Source organism: Chiloscyllium punctatum, chromosome 1, assembly GCF_047496795.1.
Source record: "Chiloscyllium punctatum isolate Juve2018m chromosome 1, sChiPun1.3, whole genome shotgun sequence".
Classification (NCBI taxonomy): domain Eukaryota; kingdom Metazoa; phylum Chordata; class Chondrichthyes; order Orectolobiformes; family Hemiscylliidae; genus Chiloscyllium; species Chiloscyllium punctatum.
In genome coordinates this window covers 98748252-98770179 of record NC_092739.1, presented here as the reverse complement: position 1 = coordinate 98770179, position 21928 = coordinate 98748252, and the positions used below count along the sequence as shown (strand labels likewise).

Below are 21928 nucleotides of genomic sequence, written 5' to 3'. Positions count from 1 at the left end.
GCAATAGTGTGTGTTGAGGCGCAGGTGAATTTGTGGCGGATATGCAAGTATCCCCCGGGGCCCCGGAGGGAAGTAAGGGGGGAGGTGTGGGCCCAAGTCCTGCATTTCTTGCGGTTGCAGGGGAAGGCGCCGGGAGTGGAGGCCGGGCTGGTGGGGGGCGCGGACCCGACGAGGGAGCCATGGAGGGAGCGGTCTCCCCGGAACGCCGATAGGGGAGGGAAGGGAAATACATCCCTGGGCGGAAATGACAGCGGATGATACGCTGTACATGGAGGCTGGCGGGGTGGCAGGCGAGGACCAGTGGGGCTCTGCCCCGGTGGCGATCGGAGGGGTGGGGCCCAAGGGCGGAGGAGAGGGAAATGGAAGAGACGCGGCGGAGGGCATCGTCGACCACGCCTGGGGGGAAACCGCGGTCCCTGAAGAAGGAGGCCATCCGGGCTGTACGGTCCCGGAACTGGTCCTCCTGGGAGCAGATGCAGCAGAGATGAAGGAATTGGGAATATGGGACGGCGCTCCAACAGAGGGCAGGGTGGGAGGAGGTGCAGTCCAGGCAGCTGTGGGAGTCGGTCGGCCCACAGCAAATGTCCGCGTCGATTCGGTCACCCGAGATAGAAATGGAAAGGTCTAGGAAGGGGAGGGAGGAGTCTGAGGCGGTCCAGGCGAACCTGAGGTTAGGGTGGAAGGTGCCGGCAAAGCGGATGAACCATTCAACCTCCTCGCGGGAGCACGAGGCAGCGCCGACACAGCCATCGATGCAGTGGAGGAAAAGGCGGGGGGTGGCGCCAGTGCAGCTGCGGAAGACGGGCTGCCCCACACATCCCACGAAGAGGCAGGCATAGCTGGGGCCCATGCAGGCACCCATGGCCACTCCCTTGGTTCGGAGGAAGTGGGAGGACCGGAAAGAGAAGTCGCCCAGGGCGAGGACCAGCCCAGCCAGCCGAAGGAGGGTGTCAGTGGAAGGGCACTGGCCGGTATGGCGGGAAAGGAAGAAGCGGAGGGCTTTCAGTCCTTTGTGATGGGGGATGGAGGTGTACAGGGACTGGATGTCCATGGTGAAGATAAGGTGTTGGGGACCGGGGAAGCAAAAATCATGGAGGAGGTGGAGGGCGTGGGTGGTGTCCCGAACGTAGGTGGGCAGTTCTTGGACTAAGGGGGACAGGACCATGTCGAGGAATGCAGAGATGAGTTCGGTGGGGCAGGAGCAGGCTGAGACAATGGGTCGGCCGGGGCAGTCAGGTTTGTGGATTTTGGGCAGGAGGTAGAAACGGGCGGTGCGGGGTTGGACTATGAGGTTGGAGGCGGTGGATGGGAGATCCCCTGAGGTGATGAGGTTATGGATGGTCTGGGAGATGATGGTTTGGTGGTGGGAGGTGGGGTCATGGTTAAGGGGGCAGTAGGAGGAGGTGTCCGTGAGCTGGTGTTTAGCCTCAGTGGTGTAAAGGTCGGTGCGCCAAACCACTATCGTGCCTCCCTTGTCTGCTGGTTTGATAGTGAGATTGGGGTTGGAACGGAGGGAGTGGAGGGCTGCACGTTCCGAGGGTGAGAGGTTGGAGTGGGTGAGAGGGGTGGAGAGGTTGAGGCGGTTAATGTCGCGGAGGCAGTTGGCTATGAAGAGATCGAGGGCGGGTAAGAGGCCAGCACAGGGTGTCCAGGTTGAGTTGGACGATCAGCCATCAGGCACAATGGGCCAAATGGCCTCCTTCTGCCCCTATTTTTTATGTTTCTATATTTCTCTGACAAATCAAATAGCTTCATTGATCCATATTGGTAAAAGCCTTAGATGAACCAAGTAAAATATTAATAAATCATTCATTAGGTGAAAGTTGCATGTAATCATTTGGAATTTCATAAAACTAAAGATGATTTTTAAAAATATATTTTAAAACATATTACATTACCTATAAAAGTTATAGTAGATTTAACAGCATTTCTTTCATTAAAAATTCTACAAACTGCATGCACCACCTTCACATAATAAAATTGGTTTCACATGACTGCACAGCTTAAATTTTGGTTTTCCTAATTATGCATTTTGCAGCTGCCCATGTTGTGCAGTGGTGAATACACAGTGGTAAAACAGGATGTACCAAATGGTTATTTATGAACTGCACCTTAAATTGATTTTTTCTCAAGAAGCATGCAGCATTGATGCAGCAGAGCCAAACTTCTCCACGGAAACCTAACATTCCTGTCAATATTCCATTTTAAACTCTTAGCTATCAAGGAAATTATTTGAGATTTGCTTTAACCATAATCTTCTAGCCCTCAAGACATGATATAATTATAGTTTAGAGCCCTCTTGTGGTGCAGTGGTCACATCCCTACCCTGGACCAAGAGACTTAGATTCAAGTCCCATCTGCTCTGGAGGTGTGTCATAACATCTCTGAACAGGTTCATGAGGAAAATAGGTACAACTATAGTTTACAGATGAATGATCTGAAAAACTGAAGTGAAATACGATTGCATATCATCTTATTGACATTTAGAACAACTTCTGATGCAGATATTTAATTGCGCAAAGAAAACCATTAATGGTGAAGCAGAAAATCTCTTATAGGTGAAATGTACAAAGCTCTGGAAAATTTAAAAAAAGAATAAATATTCTTTACACCTTAGCAATGCTGTAAAAGGTACTTCAGTTCAGCTCAAGGCTTTACTGTGGCTGAACCTGGAAACTAGGATGTGAAGAGCAAAAATGAAGAGTTGATAAAAGTGTAGCATGACTAAAAGCAACAAATCTTCATCACTCCAAACCCTATTTGGTGGTTGTTAAAGTTGTTCAGGCATGTGACCCTGTTTAGCAATGCACAGGGTTTGCCTTATTCCTGGAGGGTACAGAGGCTGCAGCTGATCAATGTATCATATCTTGAAGCGTTGACTGTAAGTAAAAGGCTTGCCAACAAGCTAAAGCCCATGGAATGGGGGCAATGACAACATGGTTACATAGTTAGCTAAATAACAAGAAACACATTAGTGGCGAATGATTGCTGTTTGGACTAGAGGTAGTTGGGGTAGTATCGTATGAAAGATGATAAGAGTTTGAATTGAATTAAAAAAAAGAATCTCAGATTAAGAGTCTAATGATGACCATGAAACTATTCTTGATTGTCACGTTAAAAAAAATGTGGTTCACAAAGTCCTTTATGGAAGGAGATCTGCCATCCTTACCTGGTCGAGCATAGGTGAGACTCCAGACTCACAGCAATCTGGTTGACTCTTAAATGCCATCTGGCAATCAGGGTTGGGCAATAAATGCTGGCCTAGCCAGTGACGCCATCATCTTGTGAGTGAATAAAAGAAAGGTGGGACATACATAGTAGGGCTCTGCAGGGGCTAGAAAAAAGACCACTGCTTTTCTTGATAAATGTTAATAGCCTGATCTGGGTATTGCAGGTGATACAGAATATAAATTACTGTGAACTGAGAGGAGGATGAAGATTAGCATCAAGAGGACAAAGACAGAGTGATGGAAAGGGTCAATAGATACATGTGACAAAATTTGAATTGACACATCTTGAAAGGAAGAATGAGGTAAGACAAAATAAAGTATATTTCTAAGGGAGGGGGGCAGGAGCGGAGAAACAGAGGAGCAGCTAGGGTATACATACACACATCACTGAAGGTATCAGTTCTAATGAAGGGTCACTGGATCTGAAATGTTGACTCTGCTTTCTTTCTTCAGATGTTGCCAGACCTGCTGAGTTTCTCTGGCAATTTCTGTTTTAATTATTGAAAGCAACAGGATGGTTGAGAATGTGGTTTCAAGGTATGAGAAATTCAGATTTTGGACTTCAGCTGCATGAACAGCTTGGAAAATGATAAGATTTGATAGAGGTGTTCAAAATCAAGAGCAGATAGTGTGAAACTGTTCCGCTGACGGGAGGGTTAAGAGCAAATGAATAGCAATTTAAGGTGGTTTGCAAAAGAACCAAATTTCCTGATTACTGACTGGTTAGGATCTCAAATGCAGTGACCAAGATGAAAGCAGATTCAGTCAAAAGGGAATTGGATAATTACCAGAGGAGAAGAGAAAGTGTAGGGATAAAAAGGATCAGGCAGTGTAGCGTGGGACTAACTTAGTTGCTACTGGAGTGAGCCAGTATATAAAGTAACCAGCTCTATAGATGAAAACAGCAATATTCTGAAAGAACTCTTATATGTAACTCTGTTGAATTTAAAATCGGTACTGCAGTTAAATACAGCATCACAATAAAATGAAATTTGGAATGCAGAAAGTTTAAGAATGTTTTCAAACAGAGTTTTTCCTCTTAGAGATTAGTTTCTCAAGACAGTCCTGTGCTAGCCATTGGATAGCAAACTGATGTTAGGATCTTCCAGATCTCAGTTGTCTACCACTAGCAAGGTCAAGGGCATCAGAGATAATTATTGGAGCACTATCAATATTCAGACTATAACAATTGACACATTCTAATAGTGTTGTGGAATTGACAAAATAAAAATTGCTTCATCAGTGTTACTACATCCTGAGGGCAAATTATATAAAGCCCTGTTACCAGTACAAGAAATTTAGCCAGGAATAAAATTGAAAAAAAAATCGATTTTCTTTAGTGATGAGAAATTAAGGTTATTCATTACCCAGTATATTATGTAAAAACATTTTGGGACTCTTTAACATTGTCACATGGTTGCAGTACTCTAATATAACACTCAAAATCGTAAGATGTTTTAAAAGAGCATCAACAAATAATATGCAAAACTGAGTTATATAATGAAATTTGCAAAGAGGCAGATTTTAAGGAACGTCTTTAGGAGGAAAAGGAAAGCTATAGAAATGGAAAGGTTTCGGGAGGGTTTCCATAATTTAGGTTTAGTCTAATGATGGAGTGTTCATAAAAAGGATACTCATGAGACCAGAATTTGATTATTAGAAAGGTTTCAAGTTATTTCTCAGAATATTGCACAGAAAGTAATGAAGAGTTTTCAGGACGAGACAAGTACATGTCGACATTTTTTATTAGCTTAGAATCATACACGATGGCATACCATTGAGTAATATCCTTTGGAGCTTAGTGAGTCACTGGAAACTTGGCATCATTTTCTTCAGTGCATATTAAAACTTAAGTTCATTCAATTTCTATTGTGTGATAATGGAAAGTCCATTCCTAATTTGTGAAGAGTAGAACAGGTGTAAAAATATTGCATATGGTATAGAAATATTTTTACCCAAAACATTTATTCACAGTCACTGTAGAAGAACAGCACAGATAAGGACATCAGATATTTAGGTCCAGTGCTATGATTAATAAAATCAATCACAATCCAATATTTTGACTTTTTAACATATATATTCATGCGAAAAATCACTTTTTACATAACATTCCTAACCTGAAACAAGTTGAGTAAAAAACTTTCAGTCTTTGCTAATTGTAGCAACAAGGCATTTGAAAAGACAACTTTAAACATTATACCTAGATTCTCCATAAAAATATTGAAGAATTACCGTATCATCGATAAAGTAACAAACCCTTTCTAAGTACACCAAAAGTAAATTGCCCTCATTTTATTTATTTCTTACTGATATATATTAATCAAGTATTGGAAAATACTACTTGTATTCCTCTCACTTCAAAGTGAAATATTTTGTGTTGGTGCAGAAGTGGATATTACTTGTGGTTCATGCAGATTATTGAATCAAGTAATGGAGAGATTTGCACTACAAATGACCTGAACTGTACTTGGATTTTGAAATACTTGATGTTGCCACATAGTGATGAAAAGTAGAGAAGATATCCCAATTCCACTGCTGTTAATATTAATACTTAATATTAATGAGCAAATTGCAAAAATCCACTCAACCCCATTCAACAAATTAGGGCATAAAATTCTTGAAGTGCTTATATCCCAAATTTGCTATTTACTACAAATACAACAAGGCAAAATTTTAAACGAAATGTCACATTTCACTGATTGATTCTTCTAAATCTTCAAAATCATGTTAATTTAATATTACAAATATACCTCTTTGAATTTTTACCCAATTACTTAAGAGCCTTAAAGAATTACCAAGTATAACTAAATTAAGTAAATCTAGATTTTGTAAAAAGAAAGTGAGCATACTTCCTTTGACAACAGATCTGCTAACAAATGATAGAATGTGGGTGCTTGACAGTTGTGGAGTGAGGAGGACAAGGATGTCGAAGTCTCACACCTCATTTCCGACTGAACTTTAACCCACTTTTGCTGGAGGGGTAAGGTGGGGCACAACCTACACAGCAATGCCATTGTAAGTTAGTACTGAACTTAAAAATGTGTTGCTGGAAAAGTGCAGCAGGCCAACACATTTTCCAGCAACATATTTTTAAACTCTGATCTCCAGCATCTGCAGTCCTCACTTTCTGCTAAGTTAGTACTGAATACAAACAGTTCCCATTTTTAGCTGCTCCAAAGGGTTAAACACACAACGGGAGAGCCACAGATCTAAACAGTAGATTTAAACAATCTTGGGGGACAGATAAGTTCCATCTTAGGTTTTTGTTTCAAATTCATGCTCTTTTGAACATGCCATAAAAAAACCAAAGCTGCCAAGACATAAGAAAAAATCTAGCTGCACTATCTTGGTTTACTGGTGATCTGTCATAGGTTTGAAAAATACCAGTTTGGTTGTGTTGTTTCCATGGATGTTTTGTGATAAGGCCATTATGAGTTGAGTTTCAAAGCCACAATTATTTCAATAGGGCCTTTTGAGTTCACAGTTTGATGGACAGCTTAAAGAAGCCATTAAAGGATTAACAGTCTTTGATCTAGGATCTCCACTGAAAGTTATTTTTACAAGAGATTTGTCACTTGAGGAGATTTAAAAGCTTTGATAGAGTTCCATGAGTGGGAGTTTTTAAAAAAAAATAATTGAGTGTGCATAAATGAAAGTTTTATTTTTACCTTCACATGGCTCCTATGCTCTGCTCATAATGGATACAGGTAAGTGGCAATGGAGGTGGTATGGTAGGGCAGGGTATGAAGGGTCTTTGAGGGCTTCAGGGAGAAGTACAAAAGGGCCTAACAGCTTCTGAAATAATTGAAATGATATCCCACAGAACTAAGATGGGTCTTCTAACCAATCTGTCTCAGCACTCGCGTGTCCCCTATGGTTGCTTTGGATTTACTTCTAGGGTTGGAGGTCTTCAACATGATCAATTCCTCCTTCTTCCTGGAGTGTAAATTGGTTCTTACAGGTCTGTAAAGTAAAGCAGATCTGCCAAGTTGGGAACTTCCCCACTTGAGTTACCTACACTCTGAAGCAAAAATCTGGCTTTGAGGTGAGGAATATCTGATTTCAAAGTATGATGGCAAACTGTTAAAATAATGATTTTAATTATCATACCGACCACTTGTTTTCTGAAAAAAAATTCAAAATTCATTTTAGCAGTGCAACATGTAAAGATGATATGTGATCACTTTTCATGTTCTGGACATTTATTTTAAAAAATAAGACTGAATGTGATTCGGTCAGCAATTCCTCTCTCTTATTTCTTTGTAACACAGCAAGGTTCATGGGAAAATGTAAATCTCTTGCTTTATTAAACCCAATATTGGTTGTTCCTCAAAGTTGGATGGGTCGTACGACAATGCTGCACCATTTCTGCATCAATCTGGGAACAGTTATAAAGTAGAGTTGAGGTGTCTTTTGAACTGGAGGCTGTGGTAACCATTCGATTCTGTCTTTCTATCAGTGAAGGGCCAGAAAGGCCACCTGTATTAAGATGGGAGACTGTGACAGCTGGAACTGTTGGGCTTCTCTCTACTGGGTGAAAGTTTGGACTGTACGCTTCACCATTATTGGGACAATTACTAATGAGAGGCTTGTGACTTGGTTTCTTCTTCTGTTTTATCAAAAATACAACAATTGTGAAGATGACGAGCAAAAGAGCTAAAACTGCTAATGGCAAAATTATCTGAAGAGAGCTGTCATCCTGAATGTTTTGAGCAACAGGCTTGTCATTGACTTGTTCTAATGCAGTCTGTTGTATGAAGCTTGCCAGTGTCACATCTGGGGCAAAGGCAGACATGTTACTTTTGCGATTTCCCCAGCGAGATCGGTTTCGCCAATGTGGCACAGGTTTAGTAGGAGAAAACATGGGTGTCTCTGTTCGAGGGCTCGGTGATAACTGTGCTGATGTAGAGGCTAAATCTGACATACGTGAATTAAATAGTGAATTTTCAATTGATGTGATGTCAAGTACTTCAGAACCATTAATTGGAGTAATACTGTAGAGAAAGGTGCCTTCAGCTGGTTGCACGTTATTTGCTGTCAAAAGAAAATCAAAAGAGTCATTCAATAAGTCCAACCCAGTCATATTGGCTTCAACCTCAAGGAACAAAAGACCTAATTCAATGTCTCTCTGAGTAAATATTTTTTCAGCTTCTCTTCGAATTCTCGATGTATGGCCTAGTCTCACAAGTCTGCCATAGGATGGTAATCGCTTTACTTCAAACTCAGGAATACTTGCAGTCTGGTTGGCCAACATACTGGCATCCAACATGTTTGTCCCAAGCTGACAGGTGGTTCCAGTGGGAATCTTAAAGTTTTTTGCCATTTTCAGCAAAGGCCTTACTGTAATGTTAACTACCTGCTCAGACACATTGCTTTCAGAAGTCAGTACTGTGAACTCAAAGCTATCGTGTGATGCAGAAAGATTAGTCATATGATAACTCAAAAGTCCTCTCATAATGTCTTCCTGCTTAAACAAACTCACATTTTTGTTTCCAATCATTATATGTCCAAATTGTGGAGGTCCAGTAATTTCATAACTTATCACTGCAACTTTTCCATTCGTTTCTGCAGCCAAGTGTTCATTGGTGATGGTAGAAATACTTTGTCCCTGTTCAATTTCTAGTTGAGTGTTGTTTATAAGTGTGATCTTAATAGGTATAACCTCCAAATTAAATAACTTGTATAATGGCCGGTGTTTACCATCAGTTACACTAAAATAAAAAACACCAGATGATGAGCTTCCATCTTGAACAAACCAAATTTTACCATCATTGATATCAGCCTGTGTAAAATACGTGACAGACAAATTCAAGTTCTCTGCTGCTGCTAAATAGCCATTATTGGGTCCACTGATAATATTGTATTTGATTTCTTCTGGTAGATTATCTAAATCTTCAACGTTTATATGGTCTGAATTCAGTGCAGTATTGTAACCCTGCAATATCTTCAAACTGGGGGCTTTAGTTTTCAGTTCTGGAGGATGATCATTAACAGGAGTAATGGTAATATTGAACATCTCTTGTATTACTTCACTGTCATTCAAGGGCATTAATGCAGCTTTGCTTTTTGGATTTAACCATGCAGCAAAGGTAAAATTATCTTTCAGACTTTCTGAGTCGTCATGCACGTATGTTATTCCATATTTATTAAGAATAAACTGAGAAAAATAGGGTTTCTGCTTAGTGAGGTTACGCTCACCAACTACAATCACACCATGGTTAGGCAAAGCTGTTACTTGGTACCACACTTCATAAAATGAACGTTCGGACTCTGGAAGTTTGACCAGTAGGTTTGAAGCATCCAGCTTAAATTTGTCAATCAGTACTCTTTCACCTTCTGAAACAGCAGCACCTATTAAGGAAAACAAAAACTGCCTTAAGTAAAGTAAACTATGTTGAGTTATAATTTGCATTTATATAGCACCTTGGACATCATTTGGATATCCCAGCATGGTTCATCCATTGATATTATTTTTTAAGGAGAGTCACTGCTTTGCAGCTAAATTTAATACATAAATTGCACAGAGCAAGATTCCATAAAAAGCAACAGAGAAATGATAAATTTTAGTGGTGTTAACTGAAAACTGAGATATGTTGATCAGCTCACTAGAAAAAAAGCTTTTCATTGAATAGTACCATGAAATCTTCTCCATATAATTGAGACAGAAGATGGTGCCTTCATCTCTCATCTGAAAGATGATAATGCAACAATTCCTGAGTTATGACTACAGATATCAGCCTGTTGGAAAGACCTAGAATGGAGTTTGAACCGCAGTCTATTGGCTTAGATGTGCATATTAACACTGAATTGAGCTAATAATGTACCTACATTGAGTCAAACTCATTTCCATGATGATTAAAATTTAAAATATTGCTTATAGCTCATCATGGAGTTAGGTGTTTCACCAAAGAGCAGAAGCACACTCAGGCAACATATTTATTTGGTGCTGTACCCAAAATAAAAACAAACGGTTGAACCCTGCAACATAGCAGTAGCATTAACAGTTCAACTCCTGGTTTTACGCAAAGGAAAAGAGCTTAATTTCCCACCAAGGAAAGGAATTAACCAGGTGTCGGCTGTCTCCTGATGCCATGTCATTTTTCTGACACAGCCAGGATGCGCTGTTACTTTCAAAGCAAGGATGGAGAAGGGCAAACCACATACCTCCAGCTAATTGCATATTACTAACCATACTATTCACTACTTCTTCACAAGCTTGTAAATGGACTGCAGAGGACCTGTAAACAATTTCCCAATCAAACATCAAGAGAAGCGAACAATCTAGTACACAACAGTGCAGAGCTGACTGGTAATAATGCATGAAGCAATTAAATTATGTTTCTGCTGTCGAGATTATTTTAGGAAAGAAGGCATTATTCACTCAGAGCAAGAATGATACCTTTTTCATTGACTATTTGATCAATAATCTGTGCCATAAGACTGCTACCTTCTGATTTCCTGTCTTTTCCATTCTGTTGTACAATGGAAAGCCCAGTAATGGCTGCTGTCTGCCTTTGAACATTGCAGTGAGCAGACAGATCCAATCTCCCGTGATAGCACAAATAGGATTCCATCTTACCTTGTCTCAGTTAGGAGATCTACATTTAAAATACTGATGAGTCGGCAGGTTTGCAACCCCAGGCTGATAGTCAAGCTGTAGGTGGCTTGAGAGAGTGGAGTGGGAGGCAGGCGCCGTACATGGATCAGAGGAAATACTGTTTTAGAAAACTGTGCCAAATACACTCAAGAAATTCAATGTGTTTGGGAATTTGAACAGTTCTATTTTCTCATTTGATGTAGAAATTAAAATCTTCAATTACAACTGCTATGATTTTGCAACAAGCTTCTCTGATTGGCATATTTATGCATCCTGCTACTTCATTACTGCTTTCTGTAGGGATATTAATGGCCTTTATCAAAGCCCTTCACTTTTTCTAATCTGTCTTCTGTGATCTGCTAAATGTTGAGGTAAACTTTGATGCAAACCTATGCTAGGAATGTGGATTCAGATCAAAGTTTGAGAAAGCAAGGCTCTGCTGGATTTAAAATAACATACTGTCTGAACAAATAATAAAACCAATTAAATGAGAAAAGCCAATGATGAGAGACAGCATCAATCAGATTGTGAATTGTATTCCTTGCTCCTGGCTAAAATGGTAAAACATCTATAAGGTAAACATAAAATGCTGGATCTACACAGCAATTTAGTAGGTATCAGTAAAGAGAAAAAAAAACCCGTTAATCTTTTATGCTTAAGTTAGAATCAAAAACTAAATGGTAGTTTTGTAATAATTGGTAAAAGAAAAAGGCAGATATGACGAGGTGATAGAGAAAGAAGCAACAGATAGTTCAATCATCGATGGAAAGTTATTTAGTTGAATGATTTGTGAATTGGTTCAACAGAAGAGCATTAGATAACATTAAAACAAAATCAGTGAGACAAAAAGGAACTCGTTTCCATTGTGCCATTCTGAGACATTTTCCATCATTTATATTTATAGAACAGCCTAGAAGGGCGTAAGGTTATTTATGCAAATTTGTGCAAAAAAAAACTAAATTTCAGTTTGCAAAAACAGCACAATAACCAATGATGGGAAAAATAAAGTTGGGGCCCAAAAGCTTTCATTTTTGGTGGGCCGGGAACTTGTTTGGATAGAGCAAGGAAAATTTTGTCTTGAAGAAACAATAATTGATGACTATGTTGAAGCTTATTGACTGTATGTAGAGGCTGGACAATCAAGCATAAGCACAATACTCTAAAATGCTGATGTGATGAAGCAGTTCATAAAATATACTCATAGTTTATCAAATATTTAGTTGCCCCTCTGTCTAAATAGCTCATTATTATTGCAATTGGTGTGGAATTGGCACAAAGGTAGAAATAACAAATCCCAGGTTCAGTCCACTTATGGTAAAAGTCTTGTTTATATGTGAGAAAATTCAGGATCAAATTTTAAGAAATGCAAGGAGATCGGAATGATTATGTTGGGCAGGCTCCAGAATTTACATACACTTAAGATATAATTTGAATATTTCACCTGTATTTGCAAATAGACAACTGGAATGTCCAGTGTTGACGTACGAGATGGTGACATGAAACTCTTGCGGTTCCAATGAGGCTGGTGGGGAAAACACTATAAAGGTAAATGAATCTTCAGCAGTCCAGCCCATGGCATCAGCGTGTGTATGTTCATATGCAATCAAGCCTTCATTCACCTGTAGAAAACAATGATATATGCAGCAGACAGGTTTAACTTAGATAACTGGCGTTAACATAAAATGTAATACCTATGATGTTTACAAGCAACTGCACTTACACATTAGTTGCCTATTTTTACTTTGCCATTATATTATTATCTGTCCTATTACCTAATTTTACCCATTAATCCCCAGCTAAGAATGAATCAGGATGAGATTAATGTCCAAGAAAAATATTGTTCCTAAAATCTCAAGAAGCTTCAAAAATTATATTAAACCTCTACAAATTTACAGAAAATGATTAGGACTTTCTGAGAAAGCGCCATCTCCTTCTACTGGGTTGGATAACTGACTGAGTGAGTAACTGACCAACAAAATGTGACATCTTAAGACTTCAATAATTTGGAACACAGCATCATCTTGTCCATTCATAACTGTCCTTGAGATACATATTATCCTGAGTTAATTAGCTGTATTAGATTAAATTCATTTTGATTATCAATTTAACTTTTCTTCCACATCAATTCTCTTTATCACCATTTGTTTGAACAGAAAATAAATTAGCTACTTGGATTCAAATCTTTGCAAGCTTTTGTTTTAAGGATATTTACATTTATCCATTTTGAATTAAAAAGATATTGCAATTGATTTAATTTTTTTTTTCTGTTTTCTTCATTTGCTTCATGTAGTAATTGTATCAGAAGCAGTAGATAGCAACATGGCTACACAGTGGTTCAAAACAAGTAAACACTGGAAATAAAAATCCCACCCAAAAGGTTTATCTCCAACATGGAATGTTTCAAACAGAGGGTGTTGCGTGTATAGAATGAGCTGCCAGAGGAAGTGGTGGAGGTGGGTACATTCAAAAGGCACCTGGATGGGTACATGAATAGGAAGGGTTTAAAAGGAGTAGGCTAAATGCTGGAAAATGGGACTAGATCAGTTTAGGATATGTGGTCGGCATGGGCGAGTTGGACTCCAACATTCTAAAAATTCCTTAAATCATTTTAATGTTGTTATTCGATGGTGCATAGTTGAAATGGTATCTAGTTACAGGATATAATCAGCCAGACAATATAGCTATATAGCTATATAGATTTTCATTTGATGGTATCTAATAAGCACCTAAAAAATAAAGAAAATTTTCAGCCCAGGAACAGGCCCTTCGGCCCTTCAAGCCTGAGCCGATCCAAATGTACTGTCTAAACCTGTTAGTCAATTCCTAAGCATTTGTAACCCTCTGCTCCCCATCTACTCATGTATCTGTCCAGACGCATCTTAAATGAATCTACCTTGCCTGCCTCTACCACCTCTGCTGGCAATGCGTTCCAAACGCCCACCCGGTACAATTCATGACAAATCAAATTTAATCACTTGCTTCCTTTTTTCTCTTTAATATTGAGTTGCACTATCCAAATTGATGTGTGGCTGGGCCTGCAAACCTTGGGGGTGGTGGGGGATGTTAATGGTTGGTGGGGGAAACTGCCCTTTCATAAAGCTGCCATCGTTACTTTTAGAGTTGTTGAAAGTTCACGTCAAACAGGGTTGACAGCATAAATATTTATGCTTTGAACACACCAGTTTTTTAAAATCAGCAATGAAGATAAAAAATACCAATTTATGCTTGGATTAATTATAATATTTTGAAACTCAGCATAACTTAAGTTGTTGCCAACAGTCCCTATCTATCAAGGTGAAGATCATGAATGTAATGAAGTTTAAATATTTAGGGATCATAATAATATATTTCTCCTTGGGTTCCTGCTAAGTTATTCTTTAAAGTTTATGCTATTAAGTCTCCAGACAGGGCACAGACCAGTTTAATGTTGAGTTTTGCAAAGGATTGTGTCATTGTCTCCACATCCACCTGCTGCTATTCAAATGTAGGAACACAGGTTGATGACATGCAAAGTTCACTGGCCTTGTGCAGTGTGTCACCTGGTTGCTCCACCCAAACTGTCTCAGAAAGTGCAGGAATAGGAAAATCTACTTTGGATTTATTATGTTGCATAACAAGATACAAATTTATCTGTCCTTGTTACGGCTACAACATAAATTTGATTTTGTGGGTTCCTGGTGCTCAGAACACTGTACGGTGGCACAGTGGTTAGCACTGCTGCCTCACAGCGCCAGAGACCTGGGTTCAATTCCCACCTCAGGCGACTGTCTGTGTGGAGTTTGCACGTTCTCCCCGTATCTGTGTGGGTTTCCTCCGGGTGCTCCAGTTTCCTCCCACAGTCCAAAGATGTGCAGGTCAGGTGAATTGGCCATGCTAAATTGCCCGTAGTTGGGTAAGGGGTAAATGTAGGGGTATGGGTGGGTTGCGCTTCGGCGGGGCGGTGTGGACTTGTTAGGCCGAAGGGCCTGTTTCCACACTGTAAGCAATCTAATCTAAACAATAAATGCAAATGATGAAATGAGATATAAGTGGTCAAGTGTATTTCCCACAACATATAAGTGGACTAAAACAAAACAAAGAACTGTGGATGCTGGAAATCAGAAACAAAAATTGCTGGAAAAGCTCAGAGGGTCGGGTAGCATCTGTGGAGAGAAATCAGAGTTCATGTTTTGGGTCCGGTGACACTTTTTCAGATATGTGAATAAATTTTGTTTTGCCTTGAGACTGGAAATTTCATGCAAATTGCCCTGATGAGCATGAGACCAAAGGTTTCGATAAACTGAGTGATTTTTCAGAAATACTCCAGCTTTAGACTATCAAATGACTAAAACTTGCAAATGTAGAAAATAAGAAATAAGTGATGAACTTCAACAACACAGGCTGATGGGAAGACACATGGTGATCCATGCTGAGAAGCATGAGGATATATTTATTTAACTGGTGTCAAAAAATAATCAGAGATCACTGATTTTTTTACATGCTCATTGGTTCAGTGTCAGAATTCTGAAGAGTTATGTCAAACTCAAATGTTAACACTGCTTCTCCCACCATAGATGCTACCAGAGTTGCTGAATTTCTTCAGCTGTTTCTGTGTTTGTCAATGTGTTGGTGACAAGGGTTCAAATCCCGTTAAGGCAGATGGTGAATTTTGAATAAAAATCTAATCAAAAACTAACCTAATGGCACCACTGTCAATATCATAAAATTCCCAGCTGATTCACTCATGTCCTTTAGGGAAAGGAATCTATCATCTTTACCTGGTCTGGCTTATCTGTGATGACAGAGCCCTGGCAATGTGGCTGACTCGTAACTGTCCTTTGGGGCAGTAAATGCTAAATCAGTCAGTGCCCCTCATCTCTGAATGAATGAAAAAGGGGAAAGTGCTGGGATGATGTACGTATCCAGAAAGGCTCAGCGTGATTGTTAATATGTGACGTATCATGAGACTTCTTAGATGTTGGCACTTATTGGACGCCAATGCCCATGGAGGTGGAATGCAATGAGTTGGTTCTGACATTGAGATAGGCATCACAGAGTCATACAGCATGGAAACAGATCCTTCAGTCCAACTCACCCATGCCGACCACATATCCTAAACTGATCTAATCCCATTTTCCAGCATTTAGCCTATTCCTTCTAAATCCTTCCTATTCATGTACCCATCCAGGTGCCTTTTAAATGTTGTAACTGTACCCACCTCCACCACTTCCTCTGGCAGCTCATTCTATACACGCAACACCCTCTGTTTGAAACATTTGCCACTCAGGTCTCTATTAAATCTTTCCTCTCTCGCCTTAAACCTATGCCCTCTAGTTTTGGACTCCTCTACCCTGGGAAAAAGACCTCTATTCAACCTATCCATGCCTCTCATGATTTTATAAATCTCAAAAGTCACCCCTCAGTCTCTGACACTCCCGGAAGAAAATCCCCTGCCTATTCAGCTCTCCCTGTAGCTCAAACCCTCTAAACCACAGAATGTCCTTGTAAATCTTTTCTGAACCTTTTCAAGATTAACAACTTCTTTCCCATACCAGGAAGACCAAGATTGAACACAGTATTCTCAAAGTATCATCAAAGTCCTGTACAGCCATAACATGATGTCCCAGCTCCTATATTCAGTGCACTGACCAATGAAAGCAAGCATTTTTTACTACTCTGTCTACCTGCGATTCTATTTTCAAGGAACCATGCTCCTGCACCCTTATGTCTCATTGTTCGGCAACACTCCCCAGGACTCTATCATTACTTGAGTAAGTTCTTCTCTGGGTTGCCTGACCAAAATGTAACATCTCACATGTATCTAAATTAAACTCCATCTGCCACTCCTTGGCCCATTGGCCCATCTGATCAAGGTCCAGTTGTACTCTGAGGTAACCTTCTTCACTGTCCACCACACCACCAGTTTTGGTGTCATCTGCAAACTTACTAACCATACCTCCTAATATTCACATCCAAATCATTTAAATAAATGATGAAAAGCACCAGACAGCTCATGTGATTCTGTTCTATTTTCCTGGATAATGTACATTACTCAGGCCCCAGTAAGGCTCTGCCCTAATAGATTTTTCCCTAATTGCATTATCAGCAATTGTCTCCTTACAGCATTTATGAACGTGCCTGAATGTTTACAGTATTTAAGTGACTGCCTAATCAAATGTATAAAAATATCATTGGACCTTAGTAAATATGACTGTTCCGTAAATGACTTGGCTTTGCTCAAAGTAGAGCACCTATGGACTTCAGTATACTCATACATTCTAAGGCCCAGGCATAGGGGAGGAGGTGGCCTAATGGCATTATGGTTGGACCATTAATCCACAGATCCAGGTAATGCTCTGGGTTCCCATGTTCGAATCCCACCCTGGCAGATGGTGGAATTTGAATTCAATAAAAATCTGGAATTAAGAGCTGAATAATGGCCACAAAACCATTGTTGTTTGTCTGGAATAAGACATCTAGTTCACTAATGCCCTTCAAGGGAGGAAACTGCCATCCTTGCCTGGTCTGGCCTATAGCAGGTGAATCGCGTTCACCAGTCATGCCTGAAATGTCGATTCTTCTGCTCCTTGGACGCTGCCTGACCTGCTGTCTCTTTCCAGCGCCACACGTTTCAACTCTGATCTTCAGCATCTACAGCCCTCATTTTCTCCTGGTCTGGCCTCCAGACCCACAACAATATAAGCGTCTCTTAACTGCTCTCTGGGCAATTAGGGATGGGCAACAAATGCTGACCTGGTCAGCAACACCCTCATCTGTGAATGAATAAAAAAAAGCTGGAAAATTCAAACAAAGAAAATCAAATATTTGTTCATGACTGAAATATACAAGAGCTTCCTTTTCTAGCTTATGAAGAATTGATCAAATACAAGGAAATGAATTATTTCAGGTTGTCCAAATAAATTATTTATTGTGTCTGATCTGACTGATCCCTCTTTATTTCCCATTGGATACACAGGTTCCCACTTGGTTAAGTTAGAACTTACTGGCTGAATATTTCATGAGCTCTTAATGTTGTCTGTATGAATTATTTAAGATGTATTTATGGCATTTGAAACAAAGGCAATCATTCTTTATCCCATTATTCTGTCTATCCTCAGTTTCTGTTTCATTGCACTAAAAGTCATGATACTCTACATTAAAAAATCTTTGGCAATTATGTATCTGAATAGGGTATGTATCATGGATTTTAATCAGTATATTAAACAAAACAGCTGGAAATGAGGCAAAGCTTAAGAACATTTGTAGAAAGCTTGTACACTTGCATGGACTATCAAACACTGTTCAGAATATTATCAGGATTCAGTGCTGATTTTGCAATAAAAATACCTGAGGAAAATGTGCACAATATTTTTCTTCAGCTTTCTCAAAAGAAGAAAGTCAAGCGATCCATATAAATCTGACAGATTAACAGAATCATTTCCTGAGTTCTAGTGGGAGATACAGAGAACCATTGCAGAAAATTTACCTCATTATATATTGTGACTGGATTTAAAAGTACAGCCAACAAACTAACATTGTGCTTTTGTCAAAGGAGTACAGACAAGAATAGCTCCTTTTCTGATTAAAATGTGTTTTAAAAGTTTTATTTCAGTGAAAATGGTGATATTAATTATTAAAAGTTAAATTAATGGTCACTATGGCTTAATGGTGGCACTCTGACATCTGACTGAGGGTTGGGACTAGAGTGTTTGAGTTATAATGACAGGCTGGGACATTTTCCCCTGGAATGTAAGAGGTTGAGAGTTAAACCTTAAGAGGTTTATAAAATAATGAGGAGAACACATAAAGTGGGTAGGGGGAGTTCAAAACTAGGTGGTATGTTTTAAGGGGAGAGGAGAAAGATTTAAAAGGGACCTGAGGGGTAACTATTTCACACAGAGGGTGGTTTGTATGTGGAATGAACTGCCACAGCAAGTGGTAGAGGCAGATGCAATTACAACATTTAAAAGACTTTTGCACAGGTACATGAATAGGAAAAGTTTAGAGGGATATGGTCCAAAAGCAGACAAGTGGAACTAGTTTAGTTTGGGAAACCTAGTCAGCAAGGATGAGTTGGACTGAACGATCTATTTCCGTGCTATATGACTGTATGGCCAGGAGTCCAAGCGAAAGCAAATAAGTTCAATGCGGTACTAGGAGGGGCCTTTCGAATGAGGCCCAAGTTTCCTTTTAAGCCTGATGCATGGCACCATCTGAACAGGAACAGAAGAATTTTTCTGTTGGCCTGAACTAAACTTACGAAGGGCAACTATTGGTTAAGACGCATGTGGGGTTGTGCTGTTCATTTGAAAAATGCATTGTAGACACAAGTACTTCTTTATTCTTCAAACAATTAATTGTTAAATATATCATAAAATTGACAGTTTTATGTTTACATCAATTTTTGAGGAGAAAGTGAGGACTGCAGATGCTGGAGATCAGAGCTGAAAATGTATTGCTGGAAAAGCGCAGCAGGTCAGGCAGCGAGGCAGCGAGTCTTGTAGAGAGGAAGAGAGCTTCTTCAAGGAAGGCATGAGGAAGAGAGCATCTCTACAAGGATTTCAGTGAGTCCCTCTCTCACTGCACACCCCAGGTACCTCTCCGCCACCACCCCACTCCGGCCTATCACCCTCACCTTGACCTCCCTCCACCTATCGCATTCCCAACGCCCCTCCCCCAAGTCCCTCCTCCCTACCTTTTATCTTAGCCTGATGGACACACTTTCCGCATTCCTGAAGAAGGGCTGATGCCCGAAACGTCGATTCTCCTGTTCCTTGGATGCTGCCTGACCTGCTGCGCTTTTCCAGCAACACATTTTCAGCTCTACATCAATTTTTGAGCCTATATGTAGATCAAAGGAAAATTACTGAACATACACTTACCATGGTTTGGGTAAAGTTGGTTTCTTCGTGAGTCACATTATCAGTGTCAACTTTTACCACTCTGCCAAGTTTTGGAAAACTAACCAAAGAATACATTATGATGCGATTTCGAGTGTTGTCATCATTGGTTATAGCTTTCAAATCTTCAGACTTAATACGTTTAAGTGTTCCTGAGAGAACAAAATTGAGTGAATAAAATTAAAATTCATCTTTAAAACTGGTAAAATTCAGATGGACGATAGGAAAATACAGAGGTCAGCTCAACACTTTCAGGCATTATAGCATTTAACTTCCATTTAAGAAATCCTCCCTTATATCAAAACGGACCCACATTTTCCTGCCCCTTTTGGTGATGGGCTGGGAGACAAGAGTCATTTATGACCGAGAAGGAGACCATTAGACTACCGAGTAAATGTAGACCAAAACAGTCAGGTTCCATTCCATCTTATTCAAGTGTCCAATCAATTTATTTTCAAAATCCTTAATCACCTCTGCTTGCACCCCTCTAGGTCAGAGGGCTGACAAAATTCCAGGCAGAAGCATTGGAATGAGAGGTTCATGTATTCCTGCTGCTGACAATCTGGCTTAGCATCAGGTAAATTGCCAGCTTGGCTGCCCATTGCAGGCCAATTGAGCCACTTAACTGGCCAGTAAACTGCCATTTCCCACTTCCAGAAGCATTTTTCCCATACCAGGAGGGCCAACCATACTATTTGGAGATCACCAGGTGAAACCAGATGGCCTCCATCAGTTCCTGGGGAATATTCCGTTCAGAGTACTCTTTCATCCAATGAAGGGGAACATCTCCCCCACCCCATGCAATCAATGTTGACTGACCACCTCCACTTGGAATATCAGCCCACAGCTTTCCCAAATGGGACTCGCCTGCCTCTGAGGACACACTGTCAATGGGTCTTTTCCTTGGTGTTGCAGTCTCAGCAACAGCCACCTCCAGCAGTGGCACTGTGAGGCTGAGCAGCCAGCTTTGTGACTGGATGGAGATATTGGTGGTAATCTCTTAACTGACCACTGCCTAGACTACAATCACTTGGCGAAATGGAGCTGTATCCCAATTTCTGGCATAGTGTAAGACTTCAAGTGGCAAAATTCAACCAAAGCCATATTAGCCAGGCATCTGTTTTTACCGTGAGGCCTTATTATAAAGGCCTGACTGAGGTCTGGGATTCATTAATGGAATCAGTAGGTGTCTATTACACAGGAGGGAGAATAATGTTTACTTACATTGATTAATAGCAAAAATCAATGGGTCATTTGCAGGTTGGCAGCCTATGATCAGAGAGGTACCACAAGGATCACAGCTTGGTCTCCACTTGATCACAACTTCTATCAATGGTTTAGATGTGGGCGTTGATTGTAATATTGACAACTTTTCAGATAATCCAGAATTTTATGGAAATGTGAGTTCTGAAGGGGATACAATGAGACTCCAAGGAGATTTAGACAGGCTGAGTGAGTGTACAAGCACATGGCAGATGGAATATAAAATAGACAAGTGTGCGCTTATCCAACTTTATAAGAAGAATCTCAGTGCAAGGTATTTCATAAAAGGTAAGGAATTGGAAAATGTTAATGTCAAATTGGACCTAGTTAAAAATCACACAACACTAGGTTATAGTCCAACAGGTTTAATTGGAAGCACTAGCTTTCGGAGCGTCGCTCCTTCATCAGGTGGTTGTGGAGGACACAATTGTAAGGCACAGAATTTATAGCAAAAGTTTACAGTGTGATGTAACTGAAATTATACATTGAAAAATACCTTGATTGTTTGTTGAGTCTTTCATCTGTTAGAATACCATGTTAGTTTCACTTCTTTTATGTGTAAATCACAAAACCTTTTTTTAAAAAGTTACATTCTCAGGTTAACTGTAACAATAGACAATAGACAATAGGTGCAGGAGTAGGCCATTCAGCCCTTCGAGCCTGCACCGCCATTCAATGGCTGATCATTCCTAATCAGTATCCTCTTCCTGCCTTATCTCCATAACCCTTGATTCCACTATCTTTGAGAGCTCTATCCAACTCTTTCTTAAATGAATCCAGAGACTGGGCCTCCACTGCCCTCTGGGGCAGAGCATTCCACACAGCTACCACTCTCTGGGTGAAGAAGTTTCTCCTCATCTCTGTCCTAAATGGTCTACCCGGTATTTTTAAGCTGTGTCCTCTGGTTCGGCACTAACCCATCAGCAGAAACATGTTTCCTGCTGCCAGAGTGTCCAATT

At 40.2% G+C, this 21928-nt stretch overlaps 1 protein-coding gene across 1 annotated transcript in view; it reads right to left on the bottom strand.

Moving 5' to 3' along the window:
- Positions 1-4957: 4957 nt before the first annotated feature.
- Positions 4958-21928, bottom strand: part of cspg4ba (chondroitin sulfate proteoglycan 4ba) — a 105827-nt gene continuing 88856 nt past the window's right edge. Inside the window, exons 8-10 of the mRNA XM_072571618.1 lie at positions 19689-19858; positions 12269-12446; positions 4958-9581 (exon numbers count right to left, since the gene is read on the bottom strand). Of these exons, the coding sequence (XP_072427719.1) occupies positions 7537-9581; positions 12269-12446; positions 19689-19858 (2393 nt within the window). The 3' untranslated portion in view covers positions 4958-7536. The remainder of the gene's footprint in view (positions 9582-12268; positions 12447-19688; positions 19859-21928) is intronic.